This window comes from Amblyomma mixtum, chromosome 1 (genome assembly GCF_055824585.1).
Source record: "Amblyomma mixtum isolate Tamu chromosome 1, ASM5582458v1, whole genome shotgun sequence".
Classification (NCBI taxonomy): Eukaryota; Metazoa; Arthropoda; class Arachnida; order Ixodida; family Ixodidae; genus Amblyomma; species Amblyomma mixtum.
In genome coordinates this window covers 104377434-104397957 of record NC_143012.1, presented here as the reverse complement: position 1 = coordinate 104397957, position 20524 = coordinate 104377434, and the positions used below count along the sequence as shown (strand labels likewise).

General features: G+C 48.7%; 1 protein-coding gene and 1 pseudogene across 1 annotated transcript; both read right to left on the bottom strand.

Annotated features, from left to right (window-relative positions):
* Positions 1-5021: 5021 nt before the first annotated feature.
* On the bottom strand, positions 5022-9836 carry LOC149367390 (uncharacterized). The gene is made up of 2 exons (XM_089555440.1): positions 8580-9836; positions 5022-6245 (listed from the first exon to the last, which is right to left on the bottom strand). Exon 1 carries the CDS (start codon positions 9786-9788, stop codon positions 8613-8615), a length of 1176 nt encoding a protein of 391 aa, XP_089411566.1. The 5' UTR covers positions 9789-9836; the 3' UTR covers positions 5022-6245; positions 8580-8612.
* Positions 9837-12583: 2747 nt separating this feature from the next.
* On the bottom strand, positions 12584-19265 carry LOC149367389 (uncharacterized; annotated as a pseudogene).
* Positions 19266-20524: the final 1259 nt, after the last annotated feature.

Sequence of the window (20524 nt, the reverse complement as noted above, 5' to 3'; positions counted from 1 at the left end):
TGTTGAGTAAAAAAAGATCAGGAATAGACTGAACTCGGACCTGAAAAAAGCGAAAACTGAATTTTATCAGAACAAGTTTAGCCAGATCAACGGAGACCAGAAAAAATGTGGGACATGATTAACCACCTTATGAACAGAAAGCATAATTGTGATGCTGTGCAAGAAATAATAAAAGACAACGAGCATGTAAAAGGGCCGAAACTGGCAGATGAAATGAATTGTCACTTTGTTAACATTGGTCAGTACGCTGGGCAAAATACGTGCACGGATAACTGTCCACAGGGACATAGGCTGCCGCAATCTGTTATGCTTTGGCCATCTACTCCTGCTGAAATTGAGACAATAATAGCGCAACTAAAGAATGATGCAGCAGCTGGAGACGATGGAATAAGAGCATTGCCACTTAAATACACTGCGCCTATTATTAGCCCAATACTGGCACATATCATTAATGCGATGCTTCAGTCTGGAGATTATCCTGAAGAATTAAAAATTGCTAAAGTCACGCCCGTGTATAAAGGTGGTTGTGCATTACATATCAATAACTATCGGCCAATTTCCGTCCTCCCAGTTTTTTCGAAGATATTTGAAAGAGCTATAAGTGATCGGCTTGTGTCCTTTTTTGAAAAGAATCAGATTATTACCTCTGCCCAGTACGGGTTCCAAAAGAGAAAATCAACGGAAATGGCTTTGATTCATATTAAAGAAAAGATAGTGGAAAACATTGAACAGAAACTTTTGACCCTTGGGTTATTTTTGGACCTAAAGAAAGCATTTGACACTGTACAGCACGATATTCTGATCGCTACCAGTACGTTGACATTAATGGTGTAGCATCCAGTAAAATGCGAATTCTGTATGGTGAGCCCCAGGGATCCATTCTAGGACCGTTTTTATTCCTGGTGTACATCAATGATATTGCCTCAGTCACTGGCTTTACCGATATAGTTTTAAATGCGGATGACACCAATGTGTTCTCCACTGGAGCAAACAAAGCAAGCTTGGAAAAAGCTGCTAATGAATACTTGCTTAAATTATCAGGATGGCTTTTAAATAACAAATTGAGTCTAAATACAAGTAAGACAAAATACATTATATTCAAGCCCATAAACAGGAGAGACTATTCAACCATAAATGTAACCTATGATGAAACTCTGATAGAACAGGTAAAAGAACAAAAATTTTTGGGTGTTTGGTTCAGTGAACAGCTTTCCTGGACTACGCATGTCAATAAATTAAAAGCTGATTTGGCGCTAATAACTGGGAGCATCTATACGATCAGGAATCTGATAACCACGTCCTTAAAACAGGTGTTACATTATTCTCTTTTTTACTCAAGATTAAGTTATGGTATATTAATCTGGGGGACGACGACAGCCTATAATTATAATAAATTAATTGTTGCACAAAAGAACGTACTACGCTTATGTGAGAACTATAAAGGCGATAGGCGCAGCTTACGGACCGGGCCGCTTTTTGTTAAGTACAACATGCTGAAAGCAAACCAGGTCTATTACTTTAAACTGCTGCAGTGGGTTCATCGAAACAAACTACATATCCATCTAGGACAATACAGCAGTACATACCCGATCCGCGAGCCTAAACGAAGAGTGCCTATGATACGAACTAATTATGGTAGCCAAACGCTAACTTTTCAGTCTACTAAACTGTTAAACAGCTTTGGGATGCACATGGATTTCAACAAACCTTTTACTGTTTTTCAATGTGAATGCAGACACTTCTTGGTTAATTCAGCAATTTCAAACACAACTTAATGATATGTGTTTCTAGAAGAGCCTCATCAAATCGATTTAATCGTCAATACGTGTTCCGCGGTTTGCACATGGAATGTGGTACCTAACGCTTGCCATTGGATACAAAATTGTTTTGGTGTTCTATTTTCTTTTCTTTTGTTCATGATGGGGAGATGACGCGGTGGGGAGCACGAGGAACGAAAAGGGAACGGCACGTGTTCCTTCTGCGCTATCTTTTCATCATGAACGTTATCTAGTTCGCCCAACTTTCGGCTTTGCTTTTCTTGTGTATTGGTTTTGATGTTTGTAGTGCCGGTTTTGCACTTGATGTTTCCTATTGCCTGTGCCCTTTGTATGCAAACCTGGATATGTTTACAGAATCCGCTTTTTCTTACAACTTTGGATCGTTTGAGACTGTTGTACAGGAGGGTAAAATTTTGCCTTTTAAAGAATTGTTTACATTTTTTCCCTGCTACTGGCCGAAGTATTATGCCTGAGTTCTGTTCGTTGATGCAAAAATTTGTACAAGGGGCCAAGGCCTCGTCAGGCTCTTAGCCTTTAGCCTTGGCCTCCTCTTAGACACTGTCTGAGGAACAAATAAAGAAAAAAAACTGACAAGCAAAGCATGCCGTTTAGAACTATTGTAACTGAAAAAGGCACGTGGCAGAAAAATCTTAGCATGTATTTGGCTAAGCACTTGTCTAAGCTGCATGTAAATGATCCGTTTTTGACGAAACGGTCAAATGAAATTTGTGACTTTTTTCAAACCAACCCTGATGTTGAGAGTGCTTTTTCAGTGCACGTTGTAGATTTGTTCTATACAGTTCCTCATGGCCCCTTGTTCTCCACTGTTAGGGAGTGCATTGAAGAAAATGGCCCGATTTCTTTTGAGAACTCAGCCGGTATTTCCATAGATGATTTTTTAACCTTATTACAGTTTTACCTGGAATCTACTTTTATCACTTTTGACCAGCAGTTTTTTCTGCAGAAGTCAGGCATATGCATTGGGTCCTGTGTGGCACCCGTGCTATGTCACATCTTTTTATCTCATATTGACCAAGCTCTGCAGCAAGGTTTACCCAGTGACAAGGTTTTTAAAGTTTATAGGTATGTTGATGATTTTATGATTGTTTTAACTAAAGAAGGTCTTTACAACCTTGATGAAACAGTGGACAGTGTTTTATCTGCCTTTAGAGAGCATGGAAAAGGTCTAGAGTTCACACACGAACTACCTGATCATGAATCATTACAGTTTTTAGACTTGACAATTGAGTTCTGTGGCGATCGGGTCGGTTGGTCCTATTTTCCGCGTGCAAAGAAGCAGCTGCTACCTTTTAACTCCTGCCATTCTAAACTTGTGAAACGCGGGATTGCTTCACTTTACCTTGAATCGGCACTCAAAAAGTCATGCCCTCACAAAATGCGGGACAGTTTTAATCACCAATTGGCTAGGCTTTTTGCAGCCGGGTTCCCCCGTTCGCTCGTGACTGCGGTGGCTGAATGTCTCCTAAAGAAGACAAAGAAAAGTACTGGTAGAGCTATGCCGGAGGTCCCTCGAGAGGAGGTGAGACCAGTGGTGGTGCCATACGTGGATCGTGTGGCCCATAATTTCAAGAAAGTTGCCAGCCGCCATACTGTACGGCTCGCCTTCTCGGCACCAAGAAAGCTAGGCGGCCTTTGCTCCCGTACTGACAAAGACAACACCAAGGAACGAGGCTGCGGAACAAAGCACAGGAGCCCGTTCGTGAAATGTGCTGATGGGGTCGTCTACGAAATCGCCCTTTCTTGCCGACATTCCTACATAGGTCAGGCAGGCAGGTGCCTGAATGAGCGAACGAGGGAACATCAGAGAAATGTAGAGCAGAAAAAGCAAGGCACACATCTGACTAAGCACATTAGTAAGTGCCCGTCCCGCAGTTGTGAGCCATGCTTCACTGATGTGCGCATTCTGGGCAAAAGCAGTGACACTACTGCTATGGAATTGATAGAAGCGTTTTTTATTAAAAATAAAGGCGACATGTGCGCAAGCGACACATCTGTTGTATTGTTTAACTGTGAAAAGAAATTCCTGGAGCGCGCCTTATCATGTCGTTCTTGAGCTTTAGGTGACCCTCCTGGGCATGTGACGACAAGCTTTATAAGTACGTTTCATGCATGCAATAAAATCAGTTGGAAGTTGGCGCTTCGTCCTGTTACTTTTCCTATGTGTCTCGTCTATTTTTTGCGCCTAAAACCTATTTCAGTATTGTGCACGTAGGGCGCCACCACAGGTCGCACCACCTCTTCTCCAGGCACATCTTCCCCAGCTCTCACAGCCTTACTCTTCATCTTCTGCAGTAGGGTATCAGCGACAGCCGTTACGAGCGAACCAGGGAACCCAGCTGAATACAGACTAGCCAATTGGTTCTGAAAACTTAGATGCGTCTTGTGAGAGCATGATTTTCAAGGGCAGATTGGATTGCTTCACTTTGCCTCCAATCTGCCCTTGAAAAATCATGCTCTCACAAGATGCATCTAAGTTTTCAAAACCAATTGGCTAGGCTGTCTTCAGCTGGGTTCTCAGGTTCGCTCGTAACGGCTGTGGTTCTTGAAGTCTGACATTGATTGATGAAGTCTGACATTGATTGATGAAGTCTGACATTGAAGTCTGACAGGTGTTTTTTCTGCGCCCAACAAGCTCGCCTCTTTGTGCAGGAGAGTAAACAACCAGCAAGTTCACCGTGGTTGTGGGCAAACGCACAGTAATCCACATGTTCCTTGTGCCTCCGGTGTTGTGTACTCGGTGCCCTTATCCACCGGGAAGGAATACATTGGTCAAAGGGGAAGGTGCATCAATGTCATACTTCAAGAACATAATAACAATGTAGGTAATATAGCCATCACTGGAAATCTGGCCAAGCACTGTCAAAAATGTGAAAGCAAAATTTGCGCTCCAATATTAAGGCGGAAGCCTTTAATGTCTCAAGGCGGAAGAAAATGTCACGCTTTTCAATTGGTGGAAACGGTCGTGACGTCACAGTGCGCGAATTTCAAACGGGGCCAATTGTACTTTGGCTAATAACCATGCAAACACTTGAAGGGATCGTATAGTGATGCTCCAATTAAGTGGGACTGGGCGTAGTTAATTGCTTAATTACCCAATTAGCCTAATTAGCTTTACTAGTCAGGCCATATAAGTAAATAAAACCGATTAAGAAATTGGTCGAGCTCAGGAATCGAACCCCGGTCTTCGGCGTGAGAGACGAGCATGCTATCCACTCCGCCATGCCAGCTCTTTTTTGTCTTTATTGCCTGTTTTGACAGATTACAACAGATCATAAACAGATGTTCTGCGCTGCACACTCAAACAACAAGAACGGACATGTGTTTCACTCGCGTGAGAAAATCAAAACTGTCTCAGGGAACACAACTCTCCCATCAACTCGATAACTTCATCTCCAAAACATAGCTCCTTGTACACTTCACGTAGCTTAAATATGTTTTCTTTGAAGTAATCGCGGACAGAACGCGCATCTTCATCACAGTGTCGTACAGCCATCCTGCTTCGCCAAATACTGTGCAGGCCAAGCAGGAAAATTACATCATATTTATAAAGATCCGGCTCTATGTCCAGGAATCGTATCCCATACGACGTTAGGGGTAAGTCTTTCTTTATTGTACGCTGGAGCACGTCCCAAAAGAGCAGCGCATCCCAGCAATCAATAAAAACGTGTTCTATTGACTCTGGTTTGCGACACAACAAGCAGTCAGCACCCCATGGTAGAAACAATCCCTTTTCCTCCATCCATGTTTTAACCGGCAACGTTCCAGTGTGTAACTTGAAGAAAAACGTCTTCACACCCGCTGGCACCAACATTTTTCGTACTCTTTTTAAAACATTTCCTGCTTGGCCTCCACTATACATAGATCGATAGATTGGCTCCGGGAAGACAGAGTCGAGCAAATCTTTTAACAATTTCTTACGCGTGACATTAGAAAGATATTCCAAACTGAAGCGCGCATTCAGAAACCGGAAAGCAAAGACCACTTCTTTCAAAAACCTACTTGCACTGTATCTCATCCCGTCCACACTGGAAATAACATAGTTTGGCAAAGCCGAAGAAAGCCTCACTTGAATAAATGTCCGCAGGAAAGGGTCGCGTTGATCTCGAAGAAACAGAAATCTTGACACCACCTTCCTCAGGTACAAGTGTGGCAAGGAAAGACCCCCTTTTCTCAAACGCAGAAATAAATAATCACGTTTAGTCCTCTCCCATGAGGACTGCCAAACAAAAACTGCGAAGAGACGATGAAACTTTTGAATGCTAAGTCGAGAGCATGAAAGGACCTGCAACAAATAGCACACTTTTGAAACCAGATATACATTGCATATGTTTGCGCGCGTGAATACAGACAGTTCCTTCCCCGACCATTTCTGTGCACGCGTGGAGAGTTCTTGAATTTTCTCCTTCCAAAAGTCATCGTTATCTCGATACTTGTCAAGAGGTACACCTAGGTATTTGGAAGGAACATGTGACCATTTTACACTTGCATGAAACAAAGGCGCTGATGCCCAATTCCCATGCCAAAGGCCCGCACACTTGTCCAGGTTAACAACGCTATTGGTTACATCACAAAATCTACGAACAACCGACATCGCATGTTCTATGCTGCTGTGGTCACTACAGAAAACTGCCACATCATCGGCATAAGCCAATACTTTAATTTCACATGCTTCCAGTTCGAAACCACGAATACAGCTGTTATTTATTACATTTCGGCAAAGTGGCTCCAGGTACAGAGCGAAAAGTAGCGGTGACATTGGGCAGCCTTGCCGCACGGATGTTCTAACGGCAATTCTGTCTGTGAGCTCTCGGTTAACAACCAGATTCGTGGTACAGTTGCTATAGGCCATTTTAACCCCTTTTAAAATAACTTCTCCAACACAGACATGTTCAAGGATTTTAAAAAGAATGTCATGACATACACGGTCAAATGCCTTCTCTAAATCAATTTGCAACATTGCGACTCGCCTAAAGTCAGCGTCACAGCATTCCAGTATACTCCGGGTGACATGAACATTCGTGAAGATGGTCCGCCCTTGAATTCCACACGTCTGGTGGGGGCCAACCAAGATGTCCATAACTGATTGTAAACGTTTGGCTAATACTTTCATAAAAATTTTATAATCAACATTAGTAAGCGTTATCGGCCGATAACCTGTAACTTGCTTAAGCTGAGCAGGATTGTCAGTTTTCGGTATAAGTACTGTATGTGCACGAGAAAACGACGGTGGTAAAATACCAGTTCTAAATGACTCTTCATAAACGCGTTGCAAAATGAGAGCAGTTTCACGTTTGAACGCCTTATAAAATTCTGCTGTTATCCCGTCAGTACCTGGCGATTTCCCCAAGTGAAGCTCATCAATAGCGCATTCCAATTCCGCTGTTGATAAGTCGGCAGACAGGATGTCAGTGTCTTCACTGGTCAGTCGGGGTAATAGACTTAAAAATTCATCCTGAAAGGCCTGTACATCTGCCGATTTGGAAGCGAACAAATCACGGTAATGCTCACTGAAAGCCTCCCTTATCGCCTTGGGATTGTCTGTCAGAATGCCTTTGTTTTCAATTTCTACGATATCTTTTCTTCTAGCGTATCTTTTTTCTGTCGTCAAATTTCGCCTACTGGGCATATCATCTGCCAGCAAGCGATCTGCTCGTGCACGAATTGCAGCTCCCTGAAACAATGTCGCATCGATAACCTCAAGCTTTGCTTTAACTTCGCTGATAAGGTCACTGTATAGTCCCGGAGCTCTATTTTCCTCTGTAATTAATTCTTTCAACATCTGTTTTAGGTTCTTCTGTTTCGATTTCTCAGCGTGCTTGATTTCTACGGACCTTTCAATAGCCCTCATTTTGACATCAATTTTGAATTCCTCCCACTTTTCTGCCCAACTTTTTCCATAATTCAACCGAACTTCTTCTAACACGTTCTTTGTTTCTAAAACAAACGAATCGTCCTTTAGTAACTTTGCATTCAGTTTCCACAAGTCCCAGCTGAATTTCGCTTGAGGTGTCACATTCCTGCCAATGGTGAATATGACACAACAGTGATCGCTAAACGTAACCGGTTCGACGATGTAGTTATCGCAAATTGCCGCCAGCTCAAGGGAAACGTAAGCTCTATCTAGCCTAGCATGACTACACCCTTGAAAATGTGTATAATGACGCCTCATTCCGCCCTTTGCAAACTGGGCTACGTCTTGAAGTGAATACTTGTCAATGTTTTCTTTCAAGAAAACAGCACTTTCGCTTTCGGTGACTGTTGAGCCTGATCGGTCATCTGCACTGAGAACACAATTGAAATCCCCTAAAAGAATGACAAGTCTATTGCATTCCAGATACGCACATAGTTCCTGGAAAAACAAAAGTCGTTCACGGGGTTTCGTAGGAGCATACACACAGATAACTCTCAAATATTCCTCCCCGTACAACAGATCACAGAGCACAAACCTTCCCCTCGTGCAATACACCACTGCTTGTTCCTCGATATTAAGACTGCTCTTAATTAACAGAACACAGCCCGCTGATGTCCCCACTGCATGACTAGCACGCACGTTATATCGCGGCTCGAACTGCGCAACCATAGCGTCTGTCGCGCTCGCACTCTCTACCTTTGTTTCTTGTACTGCAAGAATGTCCAGGTCTTTCTCATAGAGCAGGCGCCTTAGCTGACATTGTTTACGTCTAGCTGCTAGTCCACGCACGTTTAACGTGCCGCATTTTAAATTTGACGGAAGACAAGCCATGCTGAAAATCCTGAGCACAAAAGGTACAAGTCCCTTACCAGGCGTACGCCTTACCCTCCGAGAAGGGGCGATTAATCAGCGCTCCTTGCGCTGCGCACGGGAGACGCGGACGATGAACGACACTCAGGCACATACTTCCCCTTGGCCCCGGTGGGTCTGAGCCACTGGGGCTCAAGGCGTTGCGACCTGACCTCGGTGGAAGGTTGTGAAGGGGACGGCAACACCGTCTTGGCACGCTTAGCCGGACCGAAGGTGTCATGTGATGCCCTTTCATCCTCGACTGGCTCCGCTTCGGCGTTCATGGCAGACGCCTGGTCACTCATCGGCGGCGTTTCAGTCGCGTTGCTCAAAGCTCGTTGATCGTTCGGCGTCTTGCTCGAAGTTTCCATGTTTCCTTTGGAGACGCTTCCCTGTTCCCCAGACGCACTCTTCTTTGGACGGTCATCAGGGGCCGCCGTTTCAGCTTCCTCAACGTCCATGATATCCTCTTTATCGTCACAGTCCTCTGAGGCCGCCCCTATCACATTGGCGTACGTACGTATGCAGTCCTCACGGACATGACCAAAGGCTCGGCACTTAGTGCAGCGAGGCGTCTGGCAGTCGCGGCGGATATGCCCGCGTCTGCGACATCGGAGACAAACAGGCGCCCTACCGGGCACAACCACAAGGACGGAGCCCCCGTAGAATTTGAAAAGATGCGGTAGCTCCTCCGCCGTGACTCCCTCTTTAAGCACCATTCGAGCGACACGTGTTGTCGACTCCGCCGATTCAAATCCTGGAACACTCCATTCCTCATGCTGAATTTCCATCACTTCCCCAAACTCGCTCAGGGCCTTCCGTAGGGTCTCACTGGGTATGTGAAATGGCACCCAGTGAATCTTCACCTTGATCTCCTTTCGACAGGGATCAATAATGGCACAGTAACCGCCTTTCACACTCAGGCCCCCGGCCGCAAGTACAGTGTCCTTCGCCTCCTGGGTGCGGAACCTCACGAGCCAGAGGTGGCTCATCTGGTAAGCGCCAATGCCGCTGACATCCCTAAGGACGCCGGCATCTTCTAATGGTTGACGAAAGTCCTCTATTCGATACGGACGCTTCGAGGTATCACCGTGCAAGAAAACACACAAACGCATACCTTCGTCAGCCGGCAGTGACGGTAGCAGAAAGCGATAACCAGGAGGTGGTCCAGACACCGATTCATCCCGACCAACAAAGGCCGTTGCGACACCTCGCCCAGAGCGAGCCATTTCTGCATCCGTCTAGCAGGGCAGCCAGAAGCAGAATCCCGCCATGCCAGCTCGATGGTTTGGAATGAACAAAGGCGCGTCTAGTGAATACGGTGTCTTCACTCACTCTCATCTTCCTCCATTCCCTTCCCGCGAGGTTTAGGTGTCCACCGACAAATGAGAGACAGATACATTTCCTTTCCTCAAAAACCAATTTACTGACGAGCGAGGCGTAGAACCGAATGGGCGATGGCGTTCTATGGACTCCTTGGCAGCGTTGCAAGACGCTGTCGTGTTTCACTCTTAGGGGCATCAGTGACCACACTTTAGGTCAAAAAAGTGCCCCCCCCCCCCCCTGAAGTTTGTGAGACAGTTACTGCGTAATTTCCTTTCCTCAAATACAATTTTCATTTTCTTCATTACGGCTCCTCTTTATCTATCTTCTTTCACTCCCACTTCCTCCCTTCCTCTACGGTGCGGTTCAGGTGTCCACCGAGATGACAGAGAATTACTGCGCCATTTCCTTTCCTCAAAAAGCGTTGCGTTCAAAGGGCAAGGCATCGCGCCGAACGGGTGGTGGCGTTCCGTGGACTCCCTGGCTGCGCTACAACGCGCAGTCGCGTTCCACTCCTAAAGGCGAAGCTTAAGCGTAATTAATTAGCAGTTAATTAGTATTCAGGCATTAATCAGTAATTGACCATTAATTAGTGATTTGTCATCACTTAGTAATTAGTAGTCAATTATATGTGACGCCACCGGTGCCACAGAAACAGCGAAGGTGGTGCGGAAAACGCTTCCGCCTCTACCCACTTTAGACAGTCAAAGTGCCCCCTGAATTTTTTTGACCAATGTGCAATCATTGGGAAAGAACGAGATCGTACGTCGAGAGAAATAATTGAGGCTTGCAACATCCGTCGTGCGAAAGACCACTTTATCAGTACACCATCCATTAGTTTATCTCAGAAAGAATTGGACCTTCTGAGAACAGCAGGGCCTGCGTTGTGACTTTTTGCGTTGTTTGATTTTATCCCATCCTGTTTTTATTGTTTATTCCGGGTTTTTGGTCCTTTAATTGTGACATAAGGTTAGCTTTTATTCGTCGCAGGCCTTTACTCCTTTTAGTTGTTTCGTGCTTTTAGCCCCCTTTTTTGCCTCTAAAAATTCATCATCCGGCCCTTTACACCCTGCGCTTCCCCTTATCGTCTTTCACCGCCACTACATTTACCAATATTGTCACGGCTAGACAGTCGGGACGGCCAGGACACATTATACTGTGAAGCGCCAGGCAGCAGCGGACTCCCGAGGGCACCACACAGAAGAGACGACGAAGAAGAAGCACTGCCCGCCACCATGGCTAAGGCTAGCCAGAATACCAGTTAAGGCAGTTCGGCCGGGAGACGGCGCCACGAGAGTGCCCAGGAATGTGGCATTGCTCCCCCCCCCCCCCTCTGAAAAGCGCCGCCCTCGGCGCGGCAGGTCGTGGGGACCGATGGGGGCTCCCCGGGCACGGGATTTTGGCACACGAACACCTGCTGTTGGCCGGTAAACGTTGGGGTTCACAACCGAAATTTGTGATCAAAAGCTCGGCTCGCTTTTTGTTCAATTCTATAAGCCCGCGAGCTACACACACTTGCCGACCCAGGAGCAGCGACATGTTGGCTTCAGCGATACCATGGGGGCCGGCGCTGTCATCGCACTCCACAGTTACTAACATGCTGGTTCTCGACGGAATCAGCACGTCATCATCGCAGACCCGCAACTTAGTCCTGCGTTGCTGGGGTTCGTCGGCAACAGTGCGGTGTGCAGCAAACGAGACGATGAGCTCCTTAAAGTCGATGACAGCCCCGTATTCCCGGAGGAAATCCAAACCGAGTATCAGGTCTTTAGAGCACTCAGGAAGCACAGCAAAGCAGCCGGGGAAAGTGACGCCGCGGATCTGAATTCGCAAGGTGCAGACGCCGGTCGGCGTCACAACATGGCCGCCGGCTGTGCGGATCTGCGGCCCAGTCCAAGGTGTCAAAACCTTCCTGAGGGTCGTGGCTAACCGGCTGCTTACCACAGAGAAATCGGCGCCTGTATCCACTAGTGCGGTTATTTCTAAATTATCGGCGGTAACTGGTATTTCCGTTGAAGCCAATCGCTGGCTCTTCGTCGGTGGGCTCGTCGGGTCAGGTGGTCGCTGGTCTCGTCTTCGCTGCAAATCGTCGAGTGGAGGCTCGTGTCTCGTTCCAGCCGCTGCGGCCCTACCCCCGGAGGACGCCGTCTTCAGTTTTCCCGCCGTGGGGACGTGCCTCTGAATTGGCCAGAGGTTGATGGACGGCTGGGAGAAGAGAATCTCCGTGGCGATGGGGATCGAGACTGACGTTGCGGCACAGTCGGAGCCTGCAGGTTGGAACTCAGGTACTGTTCAATCTCCTGAGGTCGCTCGCCGTAGCGTGGGCGAGGAGCGTCCGAAGCAAAACCCCTTAAACCCATGCGACGGTAAGGGCAGTGGCGCAGGATATGACCGGGCTCACCGCAGTGGTAGCACAGTGGCCGGTTCCTCGGCGTACGCCACACATCCGCTTTACGCATGGCGGGCCGGAATTCCTGCGCCACGGTGGTGGGCACAGCTGGACGTGGATACTGCACAGCCGGCACAGGTGAAAAAGGTTGTGCCACTGCCGCAGGCCGTCGAAGCGCTTCGCTGTAGGTCATGATGTAGGGCTGCGGCTCCGGAACCACTGGTGCTGGCTGCACCACTCGTCGGATTTCATCCCGCACCACGTCCGACAGTGCAGCGACGCTGGGCTGTGGGGTTTCGAAGCGAAGTTTTGCTAGTTCTTCGCGAACAATGCTCCTGACGAGCTCTCGTAGATCATCTGCGGGCAGCGTCGTGGGCGTGCAGATTTGAGCGGTTGCCATACTGGCCTGCCGGCCGTGCTGCGCGCCGCGTTCCTGCAAGGAGCGCTCCATGCTCATTGCCTCCCTTGTGAAATCGGCCACTGTCCTTGGAGGGTCGCGAACAAGTCCAGCAAAGAGCTGTTCCTTGACACCACGCATTAGGTGCCGCACTTTCTTGGCCTCGGCCATAGCAGGGTCGGCTCGATTGCAGAGACGCATCATGTCCTCAACGAATATGGTGACGCTCTCATTTGGCTGCTGCGACCTGGAGTGCAGAGCGACTTCAGCCTTCTCTTTTCTTTCACTGTTTACGAATGTCGCTAGCAATTCACGCCGAAAAACCTCCCAGGTGGCAAAAGAGGTCTCGTGGTTCTCGAACCAGATCTTTGCCGAGTCCTCTAGCGCGAAGTAGACATTCCTCAACTTCCGCTCACCGTCCCACTGGTTGAAGGCTGCCACACGGTCGAAACTGGCCAACCAATCTTCAACGTCTTCAAACCGGTCTCCATGAAACGTCGGCGGTGACCGGGGCGCGTGGAGCACGAACGGAGCGTCAGCTCCAAAACGTTGAGTGGTCTGGCTACCAGTGGTTGATGTCATCTTCCTTGGTTTTGTCAGGCCGCTGAACTCTGGCTGTAGGCCTAGCAGGCGGCGGCTCGCTTTGTGGACGGGGGTTGTGTCTACGCGTTGGGAACTGGCTTCAAGGGCGTCTTCGGAGTCAGTGTACATGGGACTTACCCAGCACCTCCACCAAATATGTCACGGCTAGACAGTCGGGACGGCCAGGACACGTTATACTGTGAAGCGCCAGGTAGCAGCGGACTCCCGAGGGCACCACACAGAAGAGACGACGAAGAAGAAGCACTGGCCGCCACCATGGCTAAGGCTAGCCAGAATACCAGTTAAGGCAGTTCGGCCGGGAGACGGCGCCACGAGAGTGCCCAGGAATGTGGCAATATGTTTTACCTACTGACGTGACCGTCTTCTGGATTCCGGTGACCGAGCAGCCCTTTTATCTATGTTCCACCCCCTTATGATTGCTATATATCCTCTGTATTTTGAAATAAAAATTCAGTTGATAGTCCGCGGCTGTCTACGTCCTTCCTTGTTTCTTGTGTCCCGTCCTTTGCGCTGCTCCACCAAGATGCACTTCATAAGTGCCCGGCTTCATACGTCGGCGAAGCAAAAAACCTCCCCCAAAGATTAAGGCAACACAAGAATGACGTCCGGCTAATGAATTCGGAAGCCAACCCCCTCGCCGAACACTGCGAGCGCGCCGACCACCCAATAGCCTTCGAGGAGGTGAGCGTCTTGGCTGTGGAGCCAAACCTGTTCAAGAGGCGACATGTAGAGTCATGGCACATCCGGCTCACAAAGGCGGCGATGAATAGAACTCCAGGAACTCTCCCCTCTGCGTACATTAGTGAACTCCGCCACGTGCTAACAAAGGGAGAGCGAAGGCAACAACCCGCTGCTGCTGGCCCACTTGAGTCGCCACTGAAGAAGGGACCGAGTTGGTCCTGGAACGCAGGGCAAAATTAAAAAAAAAAATTTGGTTGGCGTCAGTTTTTTTTCTTTTTTCTCTCAAAAGAAGTTGTATTCTGCGTTGCGTTATGTTCGGCGAATATCCTTCCAAAAATAACATCATCGTCCAAATAACACATGGAAATATTCCTTCCACTTTTGGCCACCTAAAAGCGCATCCATAAGTCGTTCAAAAATGGCAGGACCGTTCATCGTGCTAGCTCGCCTCAATGACCTGAAATACGTGGTCTCTCACCAATCTACGCAAGGACGCCGTACTAGGAAAACTGAATTCGTGCACGTCGCACGACTGAAGTCCTTTCACTCTGACGACCCAGATTGATTGACTGGCCCAGAGGGCTTCGTCTGCGAACGGGGAAGTGTCACGCGCTACGCATGAACCCTGGAGGAACAGCGAAGTAGGCACGCAGAAAAAGGAGGAAGTTCGATAGCTTGCCGCTGATGCACCAGGCTCGGGTAGAGCTGCCTATGTAAATAGCCTTTGTAAATAGGACCTCTAACAATATATACCAGATCATGAATGGCCATTTACCAGTATCCCTCAAGGGGAAAGTATACAACAGCTGTATCTTCCCGGTACTCAAGTATACGGCAGAAACGTGGAGGGTGACGAAGAGGGTTCAGTTTAAGTTAAGGACAACGCGGTGAATTATGCCAAAAAAAAAAATGCTAGGAGTAACATTGAGAGATCGGAAGCCTGCACAATGGGTGAGGGAACGAACGCGGTTTAATGACATCCTAGTCGAAATGAAGAGGAAAAATGGGCTTGGGCAAGGCATGCAATGCGAAGACAAGACAACCGCTGGCCCTTAAAGGGCCCCTGCCCACCCCATGGTCGCAAACACTCTCTACCTCACTTTGAGCGAGTCTCCTCTCCCTCAGTTTTACTATTTTGTTACTTTTTATGGCCAGGGTTCAAGGCTGTCGCCGCACGCTCCCTCCGCAGTTTTTTTTTGCTCCTTCATGTGGGTTTGTAGGCATGAGCCAGAACAGAAGGCGCTGCGGAAAGCGTTGTGCAGACGACGCGACGCCAAGCCTACGCCCAACCTTCTCCCGTCAGTCAGAATGATGCACCAATGGAGTGCCTTTAGCGAAAGTAACCCCCCATGACGTCAACGGGGTTCAGAGTAGTGGGACGGGCCGTTTTTGTTGAAGGAAAGAACGAGCGGGCTTTGATTTGAATTTTCGCAGTTTTTCGGGGCGCGCATGGCTCTAGTATTTTGCAGAGGTTATCTTCGATGCCTCATCTATGCAGTGGGCTTGTTTTTCAAAAATGTCCAGACCCTGGGTAGTGGCCCTTTAAGAGTAACGGAGTGGATTCCAATAGAAGGCAAGCGTAGTAGGGGGCGACAAAAAGCTAGGTGGACCTTCAGGAGGCCCAGAGTTCCCAATGAGTTTCTCATATTGGCTCGACCACTCTTTACCGCATCCAGTGATGGCCCTGGTTGTCCATCGCTTTTCCAGTACTGGCTGTGCCGTCACAAAATCATGGCTATCATGGGCCAGGTTTGCAAGAATTTTTCCGCTGTTCGCTTTTGTCGGTAGTGCCAACTTAAAATCATGGCTATCACGGGCCATGTTGGCCAGAGTGTTCCCAGTGTTAGCCAGAATTGACTAGGTTATTTAGGAAAGCTCTCTATATTCACCTAGCATTGCCATCTCTCATTGAATGTTAAAAGTAAACTGGCAAACAGCAGTCAGCCTTGTGCCATCTACTAACACGACAAGGCAATGTTCAATATTACTACAATAGAGAGCAACCGTTTCTGTAAATGTTTTGAACTCTTAAAAAGTCACTTGAGCTCTCGATTAGAGGTGTGAGACATGTATAAACCTCTCTCATCTCAGTTTAACTATAATTGGCTTGTATACGTTGCAAAGTAGATATTTTAAGCTGATCCTTGAGGTCAAAACACAGGTTCCTGGAACACATTATAGCATGCGAGCAGTCTTAGAATAGTAGCGCGGTGCTATTGCTCGACTACTACTGCTGCAATTCTGTCACAACATCTGTGCTACGCGGACATTTAAGTGGCATTTGAGCCGAATGGTATTCGACATGTCTACTGGCATTCGGGCCGAACGGAGTTGTGCGGCACTTCACAAGAATTTCCCGACGCATTCGGAAGCATTTAAAACGCATTCGCTCGCTGCATAGGTGCTACCGTCGAGTTTTGTTTTTGTTACTTCACTGTTTTTCAGTGGAACAAAAAAGTGACGACAACTTCGGTGGTGGTCAGTGGACTGTACTTATTCCGCCACAGAGGAACCGGTCTGTCGCATAAGACCGACAAGGACACCATCCAGACCAACGACCACAAATGTAAAGAATTCTATCGATAATACTAGATAACTAGGAGCGGCTTCTCTAATCTCTAAATTTTTTTTAAAAAGTCCCGTAAGTTTAGTAATTAAAGAATGCGCGCTGGCGTGACCCAGTGGAAATGACTCGTATAATAATTGAAGTAACGGAACGTAGCCGGTGGGTGGAACAAAGAATGAACGTTTATTGCTTGGTGTTACTGGCGACACAGCCAAGGTCACATGACTGATCCTGATAAGCGAGAGTGCGACACGTGTGAACCATCCTGCTCATGCTATACCTCAGCACGCGTGCTTAATAACACTTCATCAGGCGTGCTTGATGATGCTACATCCCTTCCCCTTAAGCTGGAGTAAGCGAGACGATCTGGAGGCTTCCGTAAGCGAGTCGAACGACGTGGTGTTTGTTGGTCTTTGGCTTGAGAGCTGACTTCCCGTGCTTCCGGGTCTTGATCAACTTCTGCCTGCTCGGAGCTACGCTGAGCTTCTTCGTGGGTCCGGACTTGGCTCGGCTTGCTAGGTGACGCCCCTGTGTCGAGCCGTGGCCGGAGTTGGTCTACGTGGCGCCGCTGCTGTCCCTCCGGTGTTTCCACTGTAACCATACGTGCTCCAGTCGTGGACACTACTGTCGCCGGCATCCACCTTCGACCAGACTGAAACTGGCGCGACCATACATGCCTCCCCGGTTGAAACTGTCGGTGTTTTTGCTGCCCCTGGCACAGGTTCGCCGGAGCCATCGTTTCCTGTCACCTTGGTGTCTGTGAGTGAAGCTGTCAGCCGGGTTCGGGGACGGAAGGCCAACAGTAGTTCTGCTGGCGACTTTCCTCCTTCCAATGGTGTCGTTCAATAACGGAATAAAAACTTGATTAGTCGTTCTTGCAACGTGCCTGCCGGATTCTTTCGAAGCCCTTCTTTTACTGTCCGCACGGCCCGTTCCGCCAAACCATTTAACTGAGGATGGTATGGCGCTGCTACGTGCTTCACGTGGCTTTCTTGCAAGAAACTGGACATTGTGGCACTTGAAAACTGTGGTCCGTTTTCCGATACTGAGCAGTGTTGTAGGCCAAAACGTGCGAGAATCCCTTGAAGTGCCTGAATGGTGGTCTCCGCTGTGATGGTCTTCAAAGGTATGGCCTCAATCCACTACGTCTCGGCATCAATCAACACGAAAACTTGTCAGCCACTGATGGGGCCCGCAAAATCCATATGCAACCTGTACCATGGTTTGTTGCTCGCCGGCCATGGAGACGGCACTGCAGAAGCCGGCATGGGCCAGCATTGTATACATTGAGGGCAACCATGAACCAGCACTTCGATGTCCCTATCTAATCCGGGATACCAAAATAACGCTCGCGCTGTGCGCTCCATGGCACTGATACCGGGGTGACTGTCGTTCAATTCCTTTAGCATGCATCATCGCGCCGCATCCGGCAGCACTACGCGACGGCCCCAGTAAATCAGGTCATGACTGGCCGCGAGCTCGTTACGGCGAGAAAAGTACAGCATCAGGTGTTGCTGTGCTGCCGATAAGTGCCGCGGCCAGCCGCGTGAGATCCACTCCCTGATCTGACGGAGCGCCTCGTCCGAGCGGCTTAGCTCTGCTATTTCCTTAGCGGAAAGGGCCATGGAATGTAGACTCCGCGTATACAGCACGTATTCCATGGGCTTTTGGCCTCCTCGGTCACCCAAGGACGGCAACGGTAGGCGACTGAGAGCGTCTGCGTTAGCATTTAGCTGTCCCGGGTGGTACTCGAGATGATAATGGTAAGCCGACAGTAGCAATGCCTACCGTTGAATTCTTCCTCCGGCCATGTGCGGAATCGTCCTATCCGGGTGGAACAGTCCTGTCAGTGGCTTATGAACCGTCACCAGAGTAAAATGCTTCGCCAACAAGTAGTCCCGAAACTTGGTGACGCCGAACACGAAGGCCAACGCTTCTTTCTCCAATTGCGAATAATTCCGCTCAGCCGGCGTCAGTGCTCTCGAACGGAACGATATGGGGTAGTCCCTGTTTCCAATTCGGTGTGACAGCACCGCGCCGTCCCCCACTGGCGAAGCGTCGCATTCAAGCCGCAGCGGCTTTTCGGGGTCGTAGTGGACGAGAAGTTCCGCTTCTATCATTGCGCGCTTGGCTGCCTGGAATGCTTCCTCGTGTTCGGCTCTCCATTGCCATTGCGCTCCTTTAGTCAACAGCCTATAGACTGGAACCAGCGTGGTTGAAAGGTTGGGTAAAAACTTGGCGTAATATGTGATCAATCCCAAAAAGGATATTAGCTGGCTCACAGTCTCCGGTCTTGGTGCGGTGGTGATGGCCTCCATATCCTCAGATGATTAATTCGTTCTATTCATGCTAATGGAGCATCCCTTTTTTTCATTCTTATTTATATTCATATAGGGCGAGGAATTTATTATTCATCTTTTTTCTTTAAAAAAGTTTGATTATCAGTGGGGTGAAGGCCAGTCGCATCGATCTTGTGCCCCAAGAACGAAACTTCCTTCTCGCGGAACCTGCATTTGTCACGGTTTCAACTTCAGTCCGTTTTCGCGCAGCCGCTCGAAGACTTGCCGGAGAGTTGAGTCGTCATTCTATTTTTCGGCTATAATGATGTCGTCCAAGTACACCTTGACGCGAGGGAGGCCTTGCAGAACGGATTCAATGCGGCGCTGGAACAATGCTGGAGCCGATGCGATGCCGAAAGCGAGGCGGTTGTATGCAAACGATCCTTTGTGTGTGTTCAACACGGCCATTGTTCGTGCCTCATCGTCCAGTGGAAGTTGATTATACGCGTGTCGTAAATCCAAAGTGGTGAACCCCTCGCCCCCATACAGAGATGCGAAGATGTCCTTAATTTTCGGCAACGAGTACTGCTCCAGATGTATCGCTAGATTCACGGTTAGCTTGAAGTCGCCGCAGAGCCGAATATCGCCGTTTCGTTTCAGTGCGGGCGCGACGGGCGTAGCTTACTCGGAAACTCTCACTGGTGCAAGCACTCCTTCCTGTACTTGGCGGTCGATTTCTGCAGACCTTTTTTCCCGAAGCGCATAGGGCACTGGTCGAGCCTTGAATAAGCGTGGTACAGCGGCCTCTTTTTTAAGTTTCACGGGCGGTCCCTTACAACAACCTAACTTCTCCTTGAAAATGTCCGAAAATTCAGCCAGAAGTTTCATTGTCTCTGTGTCACCGTGAACCGCATGTATGTTCTGCGACTTGCATTCTTCCAATAGTGCCATGCCAGGTTTCCGGAAGGCTTGGATGGTGTTCCGGCCGCACAATAAGAGGCCCGTCGCAATCCAGTACCACGACCGAGCTGTCCACTTGAGTGTTGCGGCACTGGACTTTCATGGCCACCCGGCCAAAGGCTGGCAGCGGCCCCAGGAAGCACGTCAGGCGTAGTGAAGTCTTCTGCAGTGCCGGCCACCATTAGCGATGGTTCTCGAATACCCTTCTTGGAATGACGCTGACATTGGACCTTGTATCCACCAGCATGCGCAGGTTCCGGCCTTCCCAGGTGAAATCCCTTTCGAATGGGTGTGCGGAATGGTTACTACTGCAGCTGTGAGCCACCAAAGCGTAGATCATTTCTTCTCCGCTTGCGTCACTGGCGTCCAGCTCCTTCACCGCGTAAGTTCCTGAGGGGTTAGCGCGACCACTGGAGCACATTCTTGCCAGGTGTCCCTTCCTGCCGCACTTGTGACACGTCGCTTTCCCTGAATCTGTGATGCCGTCACCCTCAAAGAAGGCCTCCAAACGAACACGGTAAGTGTCCCAGATACTGGTTGTGTCGGCGAACTCGGGTGGTCAGGCTATCATCGTTCAGCATCGCACCCTCATCGCCACTGAAGTAACGGAACGTAGCCGGTGTGTGGAACAAAGAAAGAACGTTTATTGCTTGGTGTTACTGGCTTTATAACGACACAGCCAAGGTCAGATGACTGGTCCTGATAAGCAAGAATGCGACACGGGTGAACCATCCTGCTCATGCTATACCTCAGCACGCGTGCTTGAT